General features: G+C 51.6%; 1 protein-coding gene across 2 annotated transcripts in view; it reads right to left on the bottom strand.

Annotated features, from left to right (window-relative positions):
• EPHX2 (epoxide hydrolase 2) overlaps nt 1-20,880 on the bottom strand; it is a 100,800-nt gene that overhangs the window by 5,948 nt on the left and 73,972 nt on the right. For both annotated transcript variants that reach the window (XM_075923324.1, XM_075923325.1), the window contains 6 exons: nt 12,583-12,657; nt 8,678-8,723; nt 6,376-6,478; nt 3,461-3,530; nt 2,355-2,435; nt 1,838-1,896 (listed from right to left, as the gene is read on the bottom strand). In XM_075923324.1, the coding sequence (XP_075779439.1) occupies nt 1,838-1,896; nt 2,355-2,435; nt 3,461-3,530; nt 6,376-6,478; nt 8,678-8,723; nt 12,583-12,657 (434 nt within the window). The remainder of the gene's footprint in view (nt 1-1,837; nt 1,897-2,354; nt 2,436-3,460; nt 3,531-6,375; nt 6,479-8,677; nt 8,724-12,582; nt 12,658-20,880) is intronic.

Genomic DNA, 20,880 nt, shown 5'->3' with positions numbered 1-20,880 from the left:
AGAGCAGCCTTCAACTTCCTGAAGGGGGGTTCCAAAGAGGATGGAGAGAGGCTGTTCTCAGTAGTAACAGATGGCAGAACTAGGAGCAATGGTCTCAAGTTGTGGTGGGAGAGGTCCAGGTTGGATATTAGGAAAACTATTTCACTAGGAGGGTGGTGAAGCACTGGAATGGGTTACCTAGGGAAGTAGTGGAGTCTCCATCCCTAGAGGTGTTTAAGTCTCGGCTTGACAAAGCCCTGGCCGGATTGATTTAGTTGGGATTGGTCCTGCCTAGAGCAGGGGGCTGGACTTGATGACCTTCTGAGGTCTCTTCCAGTTCTATGATTCTATGAAGTTGTTTAAGCAAATGTGTTGCAACGGTAGAAAAAAATTGTGCGTGTGTCTGAAAACAGTAGGTACTGGGGGTACTTATAATTTTTCTTTAAAGGGGTACTTTAAAAAAAATTTAAAGGGATAATTTATTTAAAAAATAGGTTGAGAAACACTGCTTTACACAGCTCCAAGCAGCCGGCAGAGTAATTCGGGTTACACATGCGTGCTGAGGATCACAGCTGGGATGATGCCACTGAGGCCTTCCCTTGTACCCGGGGGATTGTCCAGGGCTGGGGCTTTAATGAACTCCCTTGTCAGCACTCGCCATGGCTGGTGGGAGGGACATGTATTCGGGGTCAAATTCAACAGTCCCCATTGCGCTGGCTGAGCGGATGCCACCTCTCCGAACTCACGTGTTGGGCTTTGGTATGGAGATGCAGGCTTGTGGACAAGTCGGGCACCAGGTTGTGTCCCCAGGCAGTGATGCTGCCATCGAAGCAGGCTGGGTTATGCAAACAGCAGCCTAATCTGGCAGAACTCAGCACCCTCTGAAGTCAGTGGAAGTCCTAGCCTTTGCCACATCCTCTGGCAAGGAGTTCCACAGGTTGACTGTGCGCTGCAGGAAGAAAAACTTCCTTTTGTTTGTTTTAAACTTGCTGCCTATTAATTTCATTTGGTGAGCCCTAGTTCTTATGTTATGGGATCAAATAAACAACTAGCATTGATGCAACAGACTTCGACTTCTGTAGGGCACTGGACTTGGCACCCTGGTTTGATTGAAAAAATAGAACAATCAAATAATTAACATTCTATTTAGCCAAAAAGGCATTTTGGAGTCAAACAGGGGAGCTGACGGAAATGCTGGGCCCTTGGGCATGGGAGTGGGGAGAGGGGCAGAGCAGCTCCTTGCTCCCAGAAGGGGCGGGGCCAAGGTGCAAGGGGCGGGGCTAGGACAGCCATCCCCCACTTAATGTGGCACCTCCCCAAAAGACCCTCACAGCTGGCCAGAGCAGGTGACGTGGGGCTCTGGAGTGTGCCACTCCATGTTCTGGCGGTGAGTCTAAAGGGCCCATTGGCAGGTCTGGGGTCAATGTTCAGCCTGTAATTGGCAGCCAGTATTTTCTGGCCCATCCAAGCACAGGCCAGTGCTTGTGGTTGCAGAGGACATGTTAGAAATCACTAATCCCTTTGGCTAATTGCACGAGGCTTCATCATCAGTGGGGAATAATCCGGAGTGATCCCTGCAGGCAGATCAGGTCACGGACCAGAGCACGACAGCTGACCGCCCTTACCAGCTTCACTCGCAATGCTGCAAGCATTCCCGGCCATCAAACCCACCTGCCAGCAAACGCCAGCCCTGGACCTTGCCCTCGCGGCACATACTCAGGCTTGTCAAATGCGCTCTGAGCATTGGGGCACTGGAGCAAGAGCTGGCTTCCAGGCAGGGCTTATACTCAGGCCCCTTGTGGTTGCTGAATACAGGTCTTTAAAAGCTGCAGACCCACCCCAGCTGTGCATGCAGTACCTGTCCATCTGTGTCCAGTGTCCGCACTCTTCGATGTGGGCCCGGGTCAGCTGGGGAATCTGGAAAGAAATGCCCAAGACACTCCCAAGATGCTGCTGAGCCTCTGGGTACAGATCCGCCCCATCCGGCCAGGCCCCAGGAACCCAGCAGTGGCCAATTCTTGATGCCGGAGAGGACAGGCAACTCCCCGACCCTCGTGGACTTAGCCAGGTGTGGTGCTTCCCGCAGGACAGCATGCCGGCCTGGCCCATGCACGGGGCTGGAAGCATGAGTTTTGATCGCTCGTATCGACTTCTCAGCAGACATAGCTTGTGGGATCCAGGCAGCCGCTGGCTTTGACTCAAGGGCCTCCTGCTACAGGGAACTCCTGGCACTCACTTCCCATGAGCCCCTTACGAGGGCTGCACTCAGCTGGGATGGAGTATCGGGGAACGGGCGGCAGCCCAAGGACACAGGAAGGCATCACCAGGATGCCTCTGGGCAGGGTCTCATCCCGCCGGACAATGCGATCACTTACCCACTCCTCCATGCCCTTGCTCATATTCGGGTGGAGAACAAGGTCCTTCCCAGCAGTGACCATCAGAGCTGGCACCAGGATCTGCAGGGGGAGAGAGACGCGGGCACGAAATGAGCTACCCCTGGATCAAATCTTCCACTCTGTAAACACGCTCCTTCCCCAGCGATCACAGTGGTCACCCTGCCCGGAGCCGATTCATGGAGGATCCAGGGGAGCGGGTCGGCAGGGGCTGTGTAGACTAGAATGGTGGCTACCTAGCGGCTTCACCACCTCAGGAGCCCACGTCTGCAGGCCTAGGAACAGGGCCAGGAAAAGAGGGTTGCCTAAGTGCTGATCCCCAAGCACAGCCAATCCGGTGAGGTGGATCACAGGAAGGCACGAAGGAGCAGGACACCACCAGGCACTGCAGCAGGGCAGGCTGGCAAGTGCTGAAAGCAAGTTCTAGGACTATGAAGGTGAAGGGAAGCAGATGCTGAAAGCTACCTGGGTCCCTAAAGCAAACATCGCAATACCTTAAAAACCCGGCCCGGAGCCCATAGCTTGCCAATGGTGTCGTTCTACCTCCCAGCACAGAGCTATTGGATCACACCTGGCCAGCGGCGGACGGTGGAGTCCAGATGTTCTGTGCAGGTGGCAGGGGATTACAGCCCCTCCTCCATCCCGGGAAGCTTCTCCTTTCTTCTGCGAAAAGGATAGCCTGGGAGCTGGGTAGGAACCATTGTCAGCTCACTCTGGGGGGGGGAGGGTTGTACTGATTGGGGGAGCCCCTGTCAGTCTTAATCCCAAGTACAGGACAACCACAGCCAGGCTTCCTCAATGAGGGTACCACAAAGACTACCTGGCCCTCTGCCAACACTTCCTGGCGGAGAATCAAGGGGCTACCAGGCTTCCTGACGCCGGCGCCCGCGCCCGCCAGATAAGACAGGGCCAACAGCTGAGCCTAGCACCTGCTACCTAGCGACTCTTAATCCTGCTCCCGGGAAGGAAGGCACCACAGGCTGCGCTAGGCAAGTTCCCTCGGCCCAGGAATCGGGATGGAGAACTCTAACCTAGCTCCTTCCCTGGCTCAGCGCAGAGACAGCTGTGGCGCCAGGATGCGCGCTCACCTTCCTGTCTTTTGCAGAGAGGCTCCACAGCCAGTTGGCTTGCATGTTCCGGTACCAGTTCAGTGGCGCCCTACGGGTGAGACAAAGGGAGAGGCACTTACTTCATTCGTAGGGATCCTGGAAGTTCTCTGCTGCTGCATTCCCCAGGGAGCCGCAGCCAAAACCGCGGGCGGAATATTTTGCCAGAACTGGTATTTCCTTGCGATGCCAGGGCAGGCACTTCTCCACCCCCCACGCCCAAGCCCTCTAAGATGGGCTTTCTATAGCAGCTCATGGAATCAGTGGGTTGGAAGAGACCTCAGGAGGTCATCTGGTTTTGTTCAACATCTTTATGACTGAGCTGGATGAAGGGATGGATGGCACCATCAGCAAGTTGGCGGATGACACTAAGCTAGGCGGAGAGGTAGATACGTTGGAGGGCAGGGATAGGGTCCAGGGTGACCTAGACAGATTAGAGGATTGGGCCAAATGAACCTCATCAGATTTCTACAAGGACAAGTGTACAGTCCTGCACGTGGGACAGAAGAATCCCAACCACTGTTACAGGCTGGGGATCGACTGGCTAAGCAGCAGTTCTGTAGAGAAAGACGTGGGGATTCCAGTGGATGAGAAGCTGGATATGAGTCAACAGGGTGCTCTTGTAGCCAAGAAGGCTAATGGCATATTAGGTTGCATTAGGAGGAGCACTGCCAGCAGATCTAGAGAAGTGATTATTCCCCTTTATTCGGTTCTGGTGAGGCCACATCTGGAGTATTGTGTCCAGCTCTGAGCCCCCCACTATAGAAAGGATGTGGCCGCATTGGAGAGGGTCCACTGGAGGGTGACCAAAATGCTGAGGGGGCTGGAGTGCATGACCTATGAGGAGAGACTGAGGGATTTGGGTTTGTTTAGTCTGCAGTAGAGAAGAGTGAGGGGGGATTTGAGAGCAGCCTTCAACTCCCTGAAGGGAGGTTCCAAAGAGGATGGAGAGAGGCTGTTCTCAGTAGTGATGGATGGCAGAACAAGGAGCAACGGTCTCAAGTTACAGTGGGGGAGGTCTAGGCTGGATATTAGGAAAAACTATTTCCCTAGTAGGAGGGTGGTGAAGCACTGGAATGGGTTCCCTAGGGAGGTGGTGGAATCTCCATCCCTAGAGGTTTTTAAGTCTCAGCTTAACATGGCCCTGGCTGGATTGATTGAGTTGGGATTGGTCCTGCCTTGGGCAGGGGGCTGGACTTGATACCTCCTGAGGTCTCTTCCAGCTCGAGGAGTCTATGATCAAGTTCAACTCCTTGCTAAAAGCAAGACCAACTAAATCATCCCAGACGAGACTTAAAAACCTGTAGGGATGGAGATTCCATCACTTCTCTGGGTAACCCATCCCAGTGCTTCCCCACCCTCCTAGTGAAATAGTTTTCCTAATATCCAACCTAGACCTCCCCCGCTGTAACTTGAGACCATTGCTCATCTCAGGATCCACACGTAAATATGGGCTATGCACCAGCCTGGCACTCCTACCTCAACTACCAGAAATATAATTTATGTTATCATGTGCCGAAAGTGTCCATCTGCTATGTACACTGGACAAACGTCTCAGACACTTTGCCAAAGGATTAATGCTCACAAAACAGATATCAGACAGGATCACAAAGAAGAAAATTTCTTGCCATTTCAACCAGAAAGGACACTGTCTCAACGACTTAACCACCTGCATTCTGCTACAAAGACCTTTTACATCTGCACTTGAAAGGGAATCCTCTGAACTGTCATTCATGCTAAAATTTGACACTCTCCGGGGGGGATTGAACAAAGACCCCAACTACCTTACCCATTACAAAGATAGCTTCCCCAATTATCACCTCTAATACCATTAGCTCACAGACACTTACCTTCCTTCCCCCCCCCCCCCCCCCCCCGCATCCCCCTTCTGTTCTGAAATGTGATTTGTCCTTTTCATATGTGTTCATTTTTTTAAATTGTATCCTTTGGTATATATGGTTGTGACTACTTTCTTCCACTATTTGATCTGAGGAAGTGGGTCTGGCCCACGGAAGCTCATCATCTAATAAACCATCTTGTTAGTCTTTAAAGTGCTACATAGTCCTGTATTTTGCTTCAGCTACACCAGACTAACACGGCTACATTTCTATTACTATTCTAGAGGTTGAGAGACACTGAAAGATTTAAACCCAGGCAGGACTACCATGCCTCCAAGGAATTCAGGGCATGGGAGAGGGCTGAACAAAGAAAATGAGAAGTAAAAGGAAAAAGTGAATCCAGTCACGTTCAGGGTAATTTATTTTATTTTGTGGTTTGGTTTGAATTGCTCTGTGTGAATTTATGCCTCTCCTCCACACTGACTATCTTGCATCGTACCCACAGACTTTTCTCTGTTGTTTTTTTTTCATTTGTTTTTATTTGTAACATCTTGCAACCAAGTCTGCTTCCTCAAGTTTATCTTTTGTGTTGTAATAAAATCACTTTTTTGACAGTGATGAGTTGATTCTTGTGTCCTGGAAGATCTGTCTGTGTATGTGCATGCCTCCCACTGAGGGGTCAGCTACCAGAGACTGCAGATTGTTTTTCTCTTTTCCTTTTTCAAGCTCTTTTGGAGCAAAAGAGCTTGGGGTACCCTGGGGGAGATTTCAAGCGTTCACCCCTGGTTTTTAGGGATAAAAAGCACTTCATGGTGCCAGTGATTTCCCAGAATCTGTGGATTATGATTCTGGGGGGAAGGTTTTGTAGCCCGTGCCTGTAGAGGCGAGGTTTTGAAACCCTCTAGCAGGCCCTCACTTTCTGCACTTGGAGTGCCAGAGTGGGGAACAGGCCTGACACAAATAAACAGCCACTGGCCTTATCACAGCCTCCATGTGAACATCCAAGGCAATCTCTCTCTCCGGCACCAGACTCTTACTTCCTTCTTCAGCTTAGCTTACCTGAAGCCACACTTTTTATACTGCTGGATGAAGTACTGGAGATCTGCTTCCGCTAGGATCTGGCTTGGAGCTGGGTCTTCTGGCAAGCCAGCCAGAAGCCCTCCTGCAGAGAGAGAGAGGAGGGTGAGAACATCGACTACGCAACCTCATGGGCAGGACCGGCTGCCAATGACCCCGCATCTGAGGCTCCAAAGGCCTTATGGTTTGCAAAGCGCCTCTGCAGATGCCGTGCTGAGTTTCAAAACCAGGTGATGCTTGATTAATGGGATTTAGGCCGAGATGGGGGAACCAGAGCTAGGGAAGTGATTAGCCCTTTTTATTCCACACTGGTGAGGCCACATCTGGAGTATTGCATCCAGTTCTGGGCCCACTATTACAGAAAGGGTGTGGACACATTGGAGAGAGTCCAGCAGAGGGGAACAAAAACAATTAGAGGGCTGGCACATGTGATTTATGAGGGGAGGCTGAGGGATTTGGGCTTAGAAGAGTGAGGGGGGATTTGATAGCAGCCTTCAACTACCTGAAGGGGGGTTCCTACGAGGATGGAGAGAGGCTGTTCACAGTAGTGACAGATGGCAGATCCAGGAGCAATGGTCTCAAGTTGCAGTGGGGGAGGTCTAGGTTGGATATTAGGAAAATCTATTTCCCTAGGAGGGCACGGAAGCACTGGGATGGGTTCTCTAGGGAGGGGTGGAATCTCCATCTCTAGAGGTTTTTAAGTCCTGGCTTGACAAAGCCCTGGCTGGGATGATTTAGTTGGGGTTGATCCTGCTACGGGCAGGGGGTTGGACTCAATGACCTCCCGAGGTCTCTTCCAGCCCTATAACGCTATGAGCCCTGTGGCAGTGGGTGTTTCATACCAGCCCAGGAGTTCAGGCTCTTAACCCCAAACTTAAGCAGCTAAAAGAGCATCCTCGTCTGTGGAAGCACCATTGAGACCTGCGGGTGCTCAGTGCTTGTGACAGCATCACTGCTTATTTAGGCACTTCCACCTCACACACCGGAGCTTGTGACTGTCGGCCTAGGTGGCCGTGTGACAGAGGCCCACTGGTGCCAGCTGGCCAGGGGGTTTCTGGTCTGTAACAGCAATGCCTACTGGGCCTGACAAACTCACTACACCTTCCAGCCTGCTGTCCTGGTACTTATCCCTGCCCAGGGTCACATGCAGCCCAGGCAGGTCTAACACGACACTGGTAGAACACAGAGTGGAATTTACACCGAGACAGTCAAACTGATCCCAAAGGAGGGTCCGACAGTCCCATTTCCCTGCGTGTCTGCTTTCTTTCAGTGTCAAATGCCTGTATTTCAGCGTCGGGGCTCGAGAACAGGTTTCAGCTGAACCCAGCTAAGCTGCTCACTTGAAATCCACACAGGTTTGCTCCAGGCTGGTTTCTAAGCCAACTGTAAGTCCGACCAAGGCATTGGTCTCCTTTAGATGGCCCTCTGCCCCTCCAGTTCTCCTGGGGGTTGCTGCAGGCATCTGCCTCCCCTTTTCGAGGATGCAGCTCCAGCTGAAACAGTGGAACGAATGCTTAGCACGGCTGCTATTCATAGCATCCGTCTCCAGTGCGCGTCGGTGGGCGAGTTGATTACAAAGCGCTGCCTAAGTGGATTTTTAAGAAAGGGCAGACACCCAAGGAAGAAGATTGGAGTTTCAAAGAGATGGCCTCAGGAGCTCTAGTGAAGATCCAGCCGCTTCTCTCCATCCCGCTGGCTCGGGCCTCCCTCCTGCTGCCCGGCTTTTAATTAAAGAGACAGCATCCAGGGTGACTCTAAGAATGGCTAATATATTTCACCACCCCCACCCTCGCCTAGTGTATGATCTACCCAGCGCTGCCTGCAAAGAAAAGCTGTTTCTGCCTTGAGGCTAATCTCTCTCCTCCCTGCCCCCACGCTGGGCAGTTTGTCATTGCAGGGTCTCCTCCATGCTGGTGTTATTGTAGGGTTGCATTATTGTAGGACAATTCAACGCTTCTTTCTGTCCACCCCCCTCTCTGTACACCCTTAGTCTCTCCTGCTTCTCTTTTCCTGGGCTTCCTTTCATCCACTGAACAGCCCTACAACAGGACAGCTCACACAACCCAACCCTCACAAGCAGCCCAACCCTTTGTTATTGTAGGGCTGCTCGTGAGGTTGCAGCAGGGGAAAGGGAGCCCCCAGAATTGCTCAGCAGCTCCCCCCCTCTGGCAAGTATCTGAAGCATCACTAAAGAAAGAGTCACCGGAGCCACTAATGACAAGGCTGGTGGACGATGGGAACTGGTAACAAATCCCGTCCCATCTGCCCAGTTTCATATTCTTACCTCGCTCTTGGACATTGGTGACATTGAGTGGAACAGGCATGTGGTCCTGAAAGAGAAGTGGCTCTAATTAACGGGACATGATTAACTCCCAGGGCAGCTGGCCAGAGGGGAGCGCAGAGAAAACCCATGGGAACAATGACACAGCTCCACGGACTGGTGCAGTCAAAGAGCTGCGTGCATATAGCTTGGCTGAGCAGTAATTAAGGGGCGAGGGTCTGGGGAGGGGGTGTAGGGGCATGAGAGCAAGTCATAGACAGCTCAAGTGATCCAAAAGGCATGCTGGGAGTGGGTGGGGCCATAGGGAGGATGCAGGTCCGGTCTGTCCCCTGACAGGCTGATATTAAATATAGGGCCTGGCTCATCAGTGGATCAAACACCAGCCGGCACCTTTCACCGGCATGAAATTTACTAGGTGGACAAATCCTCACATTTCCTTTTCCCAGTGATTCCACCCCTGTATCTGCCCCATGCGGGGGTTGGGTTACTTCGCAAGCTCCCTGTGAAAGCCGTTGCCTCCATTTCCGATGAAGGCTGCACCAGGACAGGAAGCTAACAAGGCTTGAAACGCGCGGTCATTGGTTAAACACCGAGAAGTCCTGTGGCACCTTATAGGCTGACATTTACTGGTGCATAGAATCATAGAATCATAGGACTGGAAGGGACCTCAAGAGGTCATCGAGTCCAGCCCCCCGCCCTCAAGGCAGGACCAAGCTCCGTCTACACCATCCCTGACAGATGTCTATCTAACCTGTTCTTAAATATCTCCAGAGAGGGAGATTCCACCACCTCCCTTGGCAATTTATTCCAATATTTGACCACCCTGACAGTTAGGAATTTTTTCCTAATGTCCAATCTAAACCTCCCCTGCTGCACTTTAAGCCCATTACTCCTTGTCCTGTCCTCAGAAACCAAGAGGAACAAATTTTCTCCTTCCTCCTTGTGACACCCTTTTAGATATTTGAAAACCGCTACCATGTCCCCCCTTAATCTTCTTTTTTCCAAACTAAACAAGCCCAGTTCATGAAGCCTGGCTTCATAGATCATGTTCTCTAAACCTTTAATCATTCTTGTCGCTCTTCTCTGTACCCTTTCCAATTTCTCCACATCTTTCTTGAAATGTGGCGCCCAGAACTGGACACAGTACTCCAGCTGAGGCCTAACTAGTGCAGAGTAGAGCGGCAGAATGACTTCACGAGTTTTGCTTACAACACACCTGTTGATACAACCTAGAATCATATTTGCTTTTTTTGCAACAGCATCACACTGTTGACTCATATTCAACTTGTGATCCACGATGACCCCTAGATCCCTTTCTGCCATGCTCCTTCCTAGACAGTCGCTTCCCATCTTGTATGTATGGAACTGATTGTTCCTTCCTAAGTGGAGCACTTTGCATTTCTCTTTATTAAACCTCATCCTGTTTACCTCTGACCATAAGCTTTCGTGGGCAAAGAGCCACTTTGTGGAGCTCCCGACTGGCACATCCCTCTGGCAGCAGTTCCCTATGTGGCCAGGACCTGACATGCATCTGACAAAGTGGGTCTTTGCCCATGAAAGCTCATGCTCCAATACATCTGTTAGTTCAGTGGTCCCCAACGTGGTGCCCGCAGGCGCCACGGCACCCACCAGGCCAATTCTGTGTGCCCGCCGAGTGATCGGGGCCAGCCCTGCCCCCGGGCACGCAGTACAGGGACGGTGCCAGCCCCGGGTGTGCAGCACATGGGTGGCCCTGCCCCTGGGCATGCAGTGCATGGGCTGTTCCGGCCCCGGGCACACGGCGTATGGGCAGCCCCACCCCTGGGTGTTCGGCACCGGAGAGGCGCTGGCCCAGGGAGTGCAGCGCATGGGTGGCGCTGGCACCAGGCATGCAGTGTATGGGTGGCCCCGCCCCCAGGTGCGTGTGTAGCCCCACCCCCAGGCGCCCGGCAGCCCCAAAAGATTGGGGACCACTGTGTTAGTCTATAAGGTGCCACAGGACTTCTTGTTGTTTATGCAGATTCAGACTAACACAGCTACCCCTCTGGTACCTGTCATTGGTTAATTGCCCAGCCACGCAGGGAGTGGCTCATCCCGCTGACTTGGCGTGGTGGGACGGCTGCAGGGAACCCACGGGACATGCTGTGGAACCGTTCTCCAAAGCTCCATAGCAGGGGCTTTTGTGATGTCTTGAGTCCTCGCTGCGCTCTGCTACCAAACAGCTGCCCCCGCTCTGGCGCAAGGGGCCAGGGACCGGCAGACCAAAGCAGCAGGATTCGCTCTGAGCACCCAGGCGCTGTAATGAGGCTGCTTGGATTTTAGGAGCTGGCCCAGTCCTACCCAGGACTTCGCTCACCCGCCTGGCTCAGAACAGGCATGACGGCGATCTCGAAGCCAGCCAGCCCAAGCCGTGCGTGATCAGTGCCGGATTCACGCACAAACTAAGAAAGCGGCAGGTTAGGGCCTTGGATTCTGAGGGACCTCAATAAAAAAAAAAAAAATCACGAAATTTCGTGTGGTAATGCTCTGGAGCCTCAAACTTGGCATCACTTAGGGCCCCCACTTGTGTGAATCTGGCCCTGAGCACAACACTGTTTGGGGCAAAGGGGGATCCCAGTGACTCACGAGCTGGCCCCCATCACCCCACACTGCTGCTGGACCACCCTCGCTCTCCTCTAGGATGGAAAACTCCCCACTGGGCTCCTCAGACCCCCACACTCCCGTGGGAGAGTTTCGGTCAAGCCCAGAGCTATCAGGGATGGAGTATTATTCCACTGGCACTGCAAAGGCCTGGAAGCCAAGCCAAGCCAAGGAACAGCCGTGATCAGCCGCTTGTCCCTGCTTGAAGCATGTGGCTCCCTGGCATCCCCCCGAATTTACGCTGTATCCTAGGTAAATACCAGTATCCCTGCATTATGAATGACGATGGACAAACTGCAGTCAGGCAAACCGCCCCAGGCTGCACAGTGAGTGAATAGCCGAGCCGGAATTAAAAACCCTTAACTATGAATCTTCTGCTGCCCAGACTTGGATATGGTTGAAATGATAAAACTCTATAAGGGGTTTTTGCCCTGCAGCAGCTGATAAATATTTACTGCCTTCATTCTAGGTTAATGAAGTTCTTTGTATTGTGCTCAGTGAAGGAGAGGAAGTCATGCTGTAACCCCTGTCGAGTGTTCATATGATCATGGCCCTGGGACCGCCACTCAATCATTCTCAGCCCCATGGCATGGGGCAGAATTGGACTATGTTTCTTTAAAGTACATCCCAAGCACTTACAAATGAGTACACAGTCTTTCGAACTTGAAATGGGTGTAAACCAAGGCTCTGCCTGAATCTGCAGACAGCCCAGAATACTGGGTTTAAAGGAGGTGTGAACTAACACCGTGTTCATCTCAAAGTGTCACGTTAACTCTGAAACCTACTGACGATGTAAATGCCAGCAGTGTTCTCCAAACATCCAGCAGGCCTAGCATCATTGGATGGAAGAGCAAATATCAGGGCAGAGGGCTACTACAATGGGCAATGGAGAACTCAAGCCCTGTATTAACATTTCAAATCCCTGCCCTGTGAGGTGAGGAGCCAGAGGGAAGAGCAAAGTGGGATGCTAAGTAATGAGGATAGGTACCAAACTTCCATCTGAGTCTGGCTGCCAAACCTTTCCCCCAGCCCCAAATTTTCAGCCTGGCTTCTCCAGGTAAGAGAGATGGGAGCAGAGAGTTAAGCTTGTGTACCTTCGTGTTCAGGGTTATAAGGCCACCTCTTCAGGGTTTTACAACTCCCTGGCCACAAACACCACAGCTGTTTGGGTTCAGTGCTGGGTACAGGCAGGGGCCATATCACCAGCCTCTGTGTCTCCTCCTGAGGACCCCAGCTATGGTGCAAAGATCACACACAGTCACCGGCCGAGCCACATGCCCCACCCCTACCTCCTTCCGGATGGATCGGATCATGATCCTGAACGTCCTGCTCAGGTCCTTCTCCAGCTCGGCCTCAGCCACGCCCTGAAAAAGAAACAGCAACAGCCGTTTTCACGCGCTTTCTCCCAAGAGGACCTGGCGGGCGGCTCGGGCACAGAGGCCTGCAGGGCAGCATGATGCCGGTTTCCCAGGAATGGGGTGTTTCGGTCCTCACCAGCCCTGCAAGGAGGGGGACATTCCTCCTATGATCAGGGCACCGGAGAGATCAGGGGCCACGAGCCCTTTTACTTCTAGTCACCCAGAGCAGAACGCAGCCCAGAGGGCTGTACGTGAAACGGAGCATGAGGCAGAAGCAGCACAACATCCCCAGGCTTTCCTAGTGCCCCTGGTCCAGGCCCTCCACCCCTCCCTGCAGATGGTCTCGCCCAGGCCTGGCAAAACAGCTGACACACCCGCTTTGCAGGGCGTTAACACTGAGAACCCATGAGGAGCGACGTTAAATCCGGGGCAGAGCAGAAATCAGCACCCAAGCGGCCAACAAGAATGCCATCCCCGCTACCAGACAGGACAAGTGGTTTTGTAATACACACCAAGCTGCTATGGGCTAGATTAAGACCCCCCCCCCCCAAAAAAAAAAAACACTTATTTAATGTTGGGACTACTGAACAGACATCAGTTGTGAAAACTTCTGGTCACCATCCAAATGAGCTGCACTCCAGTTGGTTACGTAAAAGATGAAAGGCTCCAATAACACATTAGCAATCCCCTTCCTGCCACCAACACAGGCAGGATCTGAACCAACACCCTAAAGAGAGGAGGGACTGTGACATTTAAAGATGCTTTAAGACCCTGCAGAAGCCTGCCAGTAGTTCTGGACACCAGCTTTTTGGGCTGGTTATTTGCTGACTAGCCCGAGCTGTCGGCCGGGACTAATTGAATGGCCCTGCTTTTATTTCAGTTCTGTTTTCACTCTCTCAAGCTGTCGATTAAAATGAAGCACCTATTTAAAAAAGAATTCATTGGGGTGAAAGCCAGATGCTCTTAGGAACAGATCAATCAGCTTTGGAGCTGGGTGATTTTTTACCAGTTCTCCACAGCTTCATCAGTGCTGACAACTCGTAGGGCCTTCAGGCAAGGGTTGCCTACCTAGTCCAGTAAGGAAAGTCACACTTGCTGGCTGTGTCTAGACTGGCAAGTTTTTCCGCAAAATCATCTGCTTTTGTGGAAAAACTTGCCAGCTGTCTACACTGGCCGCTTGAATTTCCGCAAAAGCACTGACGATCTCATGTAAGATTGTCAGTGCTTTTCCGGAAATACTATGCTGCTCCTGTTCGGGCAAAAGTCTTTTTCTGAAAAACTTTTGCGCAAAAGGGCCAATGTAGACAGCAGAGATTTGTTTTCTGCAAAAGCCCCAATCGTGAAAATGGTGATCGGAGCTTTTTTGCAGAAAAGCGCGTCTAGATTGGCCACGGATGCTTTTCTGCAAAAAATGCTTTTGCGGAAAAGCGTCCTGCCAATCTAGGCACGCTTTTCCGAAAATGCTTTTAACGGAAAACTTTTCCGTTAAAAGCATTTCCGGAAAATCATGCCAGTGTAGACGTAGCCGCTGTGACTCAACATGTACTGCAAAAAGGAGGAAAGAGGGTTAAAGCAATGAGAGGATCTGTCCTGCTGCGTGCAGTGAATGACTTGAGTTTATCCATTACTGTGTGACATTATGATTAATCAACAGAACATATATTCCTTGTATGTTAATTAGAATAAAGCTGTAGGATTATTAAAGCGTCAGACTGCTCTGTATGTAGAAAACTCCTGTATAAGATGTAAGGAAGAAAAACTGGAACACAAGGTCTGTAAGGCTGAGGCCTGCCCGCTTTTAGTTTAACTATTTTAGTGTTAGAGACACGAAATGACGACACAAATGCCCCAATCCCATGGGAAAAGAGGTACCAAATGGCATTACTGTGCAAAATTCCCAGATTATTATTAAATCATAAAAATACTCATTTTTCACCACAGGATACAGGTTGTGGAGCAGTGCTAATGAGAACAAAGGGAATTTACCCAGCCTATAGAAAATGGGGGGCCCCTTAAGTTTCCAGGGGACTCAGACCAATGAGAGAAAAGAGGGTTGACCCTTTTATGATCGCACGCAGAATGAAGGTATGAACAGAATCATTTAAGGTGATGCCCAGAATGGGGACACTTAGCTTCCCATGGGACACTCCAAAGCAGTGTTTCTTAAACTTTTTAAGACCAAGGAACACCAAACAATTTTTTTTAATGAGGTACACCAAGGATTTTTTGTTGAGGCCCCCCCCCAAAAAAAGTTTGTGTTGCTGGGGGGGGAGGGGGGAGAGAGAAGAGAAGGGAAGGGGACCGAGGAAAATTTAGGGTATGTCTACACTACCCCGCTAGTTCGAACTAGCGGGGTAATGTATGCATACCGCACTTGCTAATGAAGCCCGGGATTTGAATTTCCCGGGCTTCATTAGCATAAGCGGGGAGCCGCCATTTTTAAATCCCCGCTGCTTCGAACCCCGTGTAGCGCGGCTACACGGGGCTCGAACTAGGTAGTTCGGACTAGGGTGCCTATTCCGAACTACCGGTACACCTCGTTTCACGAGGAGTACCGGTAGTTCGGAATAGGACCCTAGTCCGAACTACCTAGTTCGAGCCCCGTGTAGCCGCGCTACACGGGGTTCGAAGCAGCGGGGATTTAAAAATGGCGGCTCCCCGCTTATGCTAATGAAGCCCGGGAAATTCAAATCCCGGGCTTCATTAGCAAGTGCGGTATGCATACATTACCCCGCTAGTTCGAACTAGCGGGGTAGTGTAGACATACCCTTATTGACCAAAAAGATCGGGGGAAAGTTACGGAGGAAAAAAAAAGGTCGGCTGCCCCTTTAAGGGAGGCCATTTTGAACTGTTTTTCTCCACGGCACACCTCCGACTGCTTCGTGGCTCACTGGTGTGCTGCGGAACACAGTTTAAGAAACACTGCTCCAAAGGGAACCATCCCTCTACAAATGCTCAAGCCATGAGAGACCACCAGACCTTAGTAGTGCCAAGGACGTGAGTATGTTTGTAACTTGTGCAAAGGGCTGTACCGCATTTCCATATGCTTGGGCAATCGTAACAGTCATCAAACCTGTAAAGCCGACTAGACCTTAGGTATGTGACTGCTCGTGTGGTCACGACCTTTGGTCTGTGTGTGCTCCCAGGGACAAGGGTGTGCATCTGAGGCAAGCAGCAGAGGTGACTTCCATTCTGATCAGTGTGGAACTGGACACACCAGAGCCAAACCCACAGTGGGGTCATGCAACATTACGGAAATCACTTTACATACGACAGGCTACAAGAGCCAGCCTGCAATGGAGGAGGAAGAGGCTGTAGTTGCGAGCAATGCCAGGGACAACACTGGAACGTTACTCTTCATATTAAAAAAGAAACCCACTTTTCAACCAGAGAGGGAGAGATGCATGTGCTTCTCTCTAGTGAGATTGGGGGGGTGGGGGTCTGGAGGATCCTCTGTACTAGGCTGTTTATTGCACTGAATTCCCAGGAGAAGAACTTTATGGCCTGTAGAAGCCGCTTCCAAAGCAATCATTTTGGCCCGCTCTGAAATGTAGCCAGGGCTGGGATGGAAAGAGGCAGCACGCCGCGCCGATGCACCGGAATCGCGGTAGGACATGGAGAATCCTGTAAGGGGGTCAATGCCAGGAGGCAGAACGCAATTCCCTAGCATGGAGGTTGCCCAGGGCAAAGGGGGTAACTGCTCAGCTGTTGGGAAAAGCCCAGCGAGCGCTTTGATCACCACAACTGCCGTGGGTTTCCGTCTCATCTGAGCTGGATCATGCTGCCGTTGACACGCATGGCAACCCTGAGCTATCTGCTCCCACCTGCGAGAAAGCCATCGGCACCCTCTTCTCAGAGCGGTCGCTACCGATGGAAGTGCAGTGGGGGGGAGGAAGGAGACCCGGCACGAGCCGGACAGCTGATTCCCAGTTCATGCTGGGTCACACGCTGGGTCACCCTACTGTACCCCAGCCTTTTTGCATTTAAGGCTGGTGTACAGTGGGGGGACCCGGTGGAAGTCGGGAATCAGCTGTTCCAGCTCGCACAGGGTTTCCCCCTGCTGCGCGTCAGCCTTTTAAATGTATTCAGAGCCAGCAGGCTCTAAATATATTTAAAAGGCAGAGCCGCAGCGGGGTTAGCTCCATTGACTAGTTGATTTGCTGATTAAACAAAATGTAACGTCCCTAATTCTGAGCTGCTTTACGCTATTGCTTAAGCCGCTGTCACATCATTTGCTCAGGGGAGAGGGAAAGACACATCCCTGAGCGACAGACGTTGATCTAAGCGCTGGCCACACTGGGGCTAAGCTGGCCGAGACGCTTTCCTGTGTCCGCAGTGCAGTGGCGCCGATGCAGTGTAGACGTGCCCTCGGAAACCTGGAGCCTCCAATCCGGAATGGGAGCCATCAAATAAGCCTGATCAGCCACTCCCAGGAGAAGCTCCGCTTTGGGGACACATTCGTGTGTGTGCTCGGGTGGCCCTGAGTGGCTCAGACACGGGCCAAAGGCTTATAGCCTCAGGGCCTGATGCTACAAGCACACGTACCTCTGTCCCTGCACGTCCGGGATTCAGCAGCACGACTCCAGTGCCTAAGCTCCTCCCGATGCTGCTTATGGAAAGCTGGACCCATCAGGCAGTCCTAAGCGCGATCAGCATCTGAATCCCAACTCCCCACAGCGTATCTGCTCCCCAGAGAAGCTGCGCCGGCAGCCGCAGCGGGGTGCATGCGGAGCTGAGCGCTGATGCAGGCTTTCCAGGGAAGGCGCAGTAATTTAATTTAGCTTTGGAATCATTCTTCGAGGAGAAATAAATAATCAGCGACAGGCCCTCGCCCTCCAGCTGCTTGGCAGCAAGCCAGAATGTAAACGGTCTGGCTGACGCAGCCTCGCCCGGCAAGGAACAATCAATCCCGCCTGTCACAGCCCTATTTGCATTTGTTTCAGGCTGGAGGTGTTATTTTAGCAAGCAGCGGGTGCAGGGATATTTGGCATGTGGGTGGGGTGTTTACTGACACTGGCGCGGCTGTGCCTCCTGCAGGGGGCAAAGTGCACAGCTGGCTTTGGTGAAGGACGGCTGGCAAGGCAAGTCCTTAATTCTTTCAAGGCTCAGCTGAGCCTCAGAGGAAGCTTGGCATGTATCGCGCTGAAGAGCACCAGGGACTCAGCCTGTGAGCTGGGTCTTGCTACCCTCACTTCACAGCAGGGGAAACTGAGGCACAGGCCAAGTGACTCAGCGACAGCGCCAAGAACTCGATGGAAAACTCTGGCTCCCAGGCCCACATGCTAGCCACTAGATCACTAGATACAGAAGCAGTAGCAGGGCAGGGAGCTGTGTATAACCATGCACATTAACCAATGAGCCCAGGCTTATCAGTTAACCGTGTAAACAGTTACACTTTCACATCCCTACTGTACATATGCACAAGAGACATCACGCTCCAAACTACTTCCAATCTAAACAGGCAGGATAGACAGACGCTGGTAGAAAAAGTTCTTATGTCCATTTTACAGGAGAAAGACCATGTCCAAGGTCACCCAGGGAATCAGTGATAGAGCCAGGAATTCAACCATGATCACAGCACCCTGCCTTAACCACCAGGCCATCTTTCCTTCTCCCGTGAAGACACAGCCTCATTTCTGTTGCTCTTCACTGGATTCCCACAGTTATTGGCATGATCAGAACTCAGGCACGAGGATAGAAGAGGGAGATCAGAGAAGAGCAACCAAGATGGTTATGAGGACAGACCTGGACTACTACAAGGTGAAAGTCTGGCAGCTCACTAACTACTGTGGGGAAAACAGAGCAGCCACCTGCCAAAATCTGAAACAAATGCAGGAGAGAAAGTGGCTTGAGTGACCCATTACTGTGGAGTCTATACCTACGAGTAAGGGATAAAACTAAACTAGAGGCTTATGATCAGAAAACAATGCCTACTGTGAAACCTATTAGCCCAGGAAATAGTCACACAAGAGGCTATTTAGAAAGAAAGTTTATAAGAGATAAATGTGTTGAGATATTCTAAAGGTGCGCACTTGTGGTCTAGTATTCGAGCACCATATGGCTGTGTGTTACAGAGAGTGCAGCCAGTGCATGGATCCTGGTCAACAAGGCTGGAACTCAAGTTGTGTGGACAACATGCTGTTTCACATATAACTAAAGAGACGGCTAAGTGCCAGTCATTCAGACACTTAGATAAGAGGCTGAAATCAGCTGAAAAATTAGAAAAACTAAACTGTATGATGACAGTGGAGCTGCTTTGTACTAATGTATGAAAGATGACACGCTGAGTACATCTGCCCGATTGTTGTAAGCGAAGTGACTGTGTGAATTTATGGCACTAATTCAAGAGGAAGGTGGCTGCACAAAGGCAGGGAAAAGCAAAGCATTCACCTACTAACAAGGAACAACACAAGAACCACTTGCTTTGATGTTCTACAGCCGACCTCCTGCAGGGCTCACCAAACCACTTTTGGAGAGCAGGTCAAAAGAGCCCTGGAGGAGAAGACTAAGGATTTCTGGCTGACTAACACTTACTTTCTGTAAGGAGGGGGATGGTTCTGTTTGGGGGAACAGACAGAGCCTTGATGGGGGTCTGAAGATGTCAGGCCTTCCTTGGGGTGTGTTTTAAAATCCTGCGAGCCTTCCATTACATTTTGCTTGTCTGGCCAGTCTATTCATCACTGGTCACAGGCGCCCACGGGGAAGAAGAGCAGGGGCCGGACCTGCTGCATAAGCACAGGGAATCCCAGGATGCTGCACCCTGGGGTCTGGAAAACTGTAGGATCCCACCCAAAGAGAGGTAAAAACCCATGGCCTGATGCCAGATTGGGTGCATTAGAAGAGAGCACAGATGGGACAGAGGTGCAGCTAGCCCTGGGACTATGTCACCTGCATCCAGAAATCCTATTTATACAGGATCTCAGTGACCCTGTAGCCTCTGGACTGGTCTAGGGTTTTATAGCGCTACCCAGCCCTGTAATATGTAGATGTCCAGTCTGCTCTCCTGGCTGACACAGGCCAGAGAGAACCTCACTCCACAATGACTTTGTAATGTGTCCTGTACTGCAGGACTGGCAGGAGCCTGTCAGAGGGGAGCAAGTAACATATGTGCATATTCATTTGAAGCGGAGATGCTGGTGCTGCATTTCCTGAGACTGTATCCTGCCCCTTTTGAGGTTTTGCTTTCTTGTTAAATGCTCCCTCCTTCTGTTGCTAAGTTTGCCTGAGGGATCGACCCTCAGCCTCGCCTGGGGGTGGCAGCCACACCACAAAGCCGGACCCACGCTCCTGCGATCCACTGCTGCTGTGTCCCTCCACGTGTGTGCTGCTCGGACGTGGAGGGAGGGGTGTTTTCCATGTGCTTTCTGTGCTGCCCTAAACTGAGGAGTCTTTCCCAGTGAATTGTGGGAGAGCTTGCCTGGCCCTCTGGGCACACACAAGGGGAATTGTGGGAAGGCACTGGAAGGCTATCAGCATTGAGCGGTTTAGCCTACATCCTCCCCTGGGCTACCAGGCCAAGCAAAAGTCAGGTGCAGGTTTAGGATTGCCAGGTGTCCGGTTTTTGCGCAGACAGTACCGTAATTGCACCTTCTGAGCAGTAAAGAAAACCCAGAAAATACTGGACATTTCTCCCCTGCCATGTTTGGCGGGGGTGCAGGGAGCAGGAAGTATGGGAATTTAAAGGCACAGCGAATTTTTTTTTTTGGCTCAACTAAATGTTTTCTCCGCCATGTTTGGGATTTTTTTGTGAAAGTATCTGGCAACCCTACACAAGTTCCGACCAACACCTGCGAGGGGGACCACTATCCCGAGCAGAAACAACCCTGGCATTCATAGGGAAGGTAGTTTGGGGTGACCCCCAACAAAGAGCTTGGGCTATCTGTACTGAAGATGTGTTACCTCCTCGCTTTGTTACCAGAGTTTTGCTGGGGGTGAGACGTGTCAAACCAGGGATCTCAAACTCACAGTGCACGGGCCATCGACGGCCCGAACAGTTTCACAATCCAGCTCGGGAGTCCCTGTGGCCTGGAGTGTGTGTCCCTGTCCTGTACCCCAAACTCCACCCCTTTCTGCCCGTCCCCCTTCTTCTGAACACCCTCCCCCAAGGAATGTGGCCTCAGGGATTATCGGGGGGGGGAGGGTCTGGCACAGGAAGGCAGCAGAGGTTGGGAGACAGGGACGGACACACACACCAGGCCACAGGGACTCCCAACCCAGACTGAGACCACT

The sequence above is a fragment of the Pelodiscus sinensis genome, chromosome 3 (assembly GCF_049634645.1).
Source record: "Pelodiscus sinensis isolate JC-2024 chromosome 3, ASM4963464v1, whole genome shotgun sequence".
Taxonomy (NCBI): Eukaryota; Metazoa; Chordata; order Testudines; family Trionychidae; genus Pelodiscus; species Pelodiscus sinensis.
This window is presented reverse-complemented; position numbering and strand designations above follow the sequence as displayed.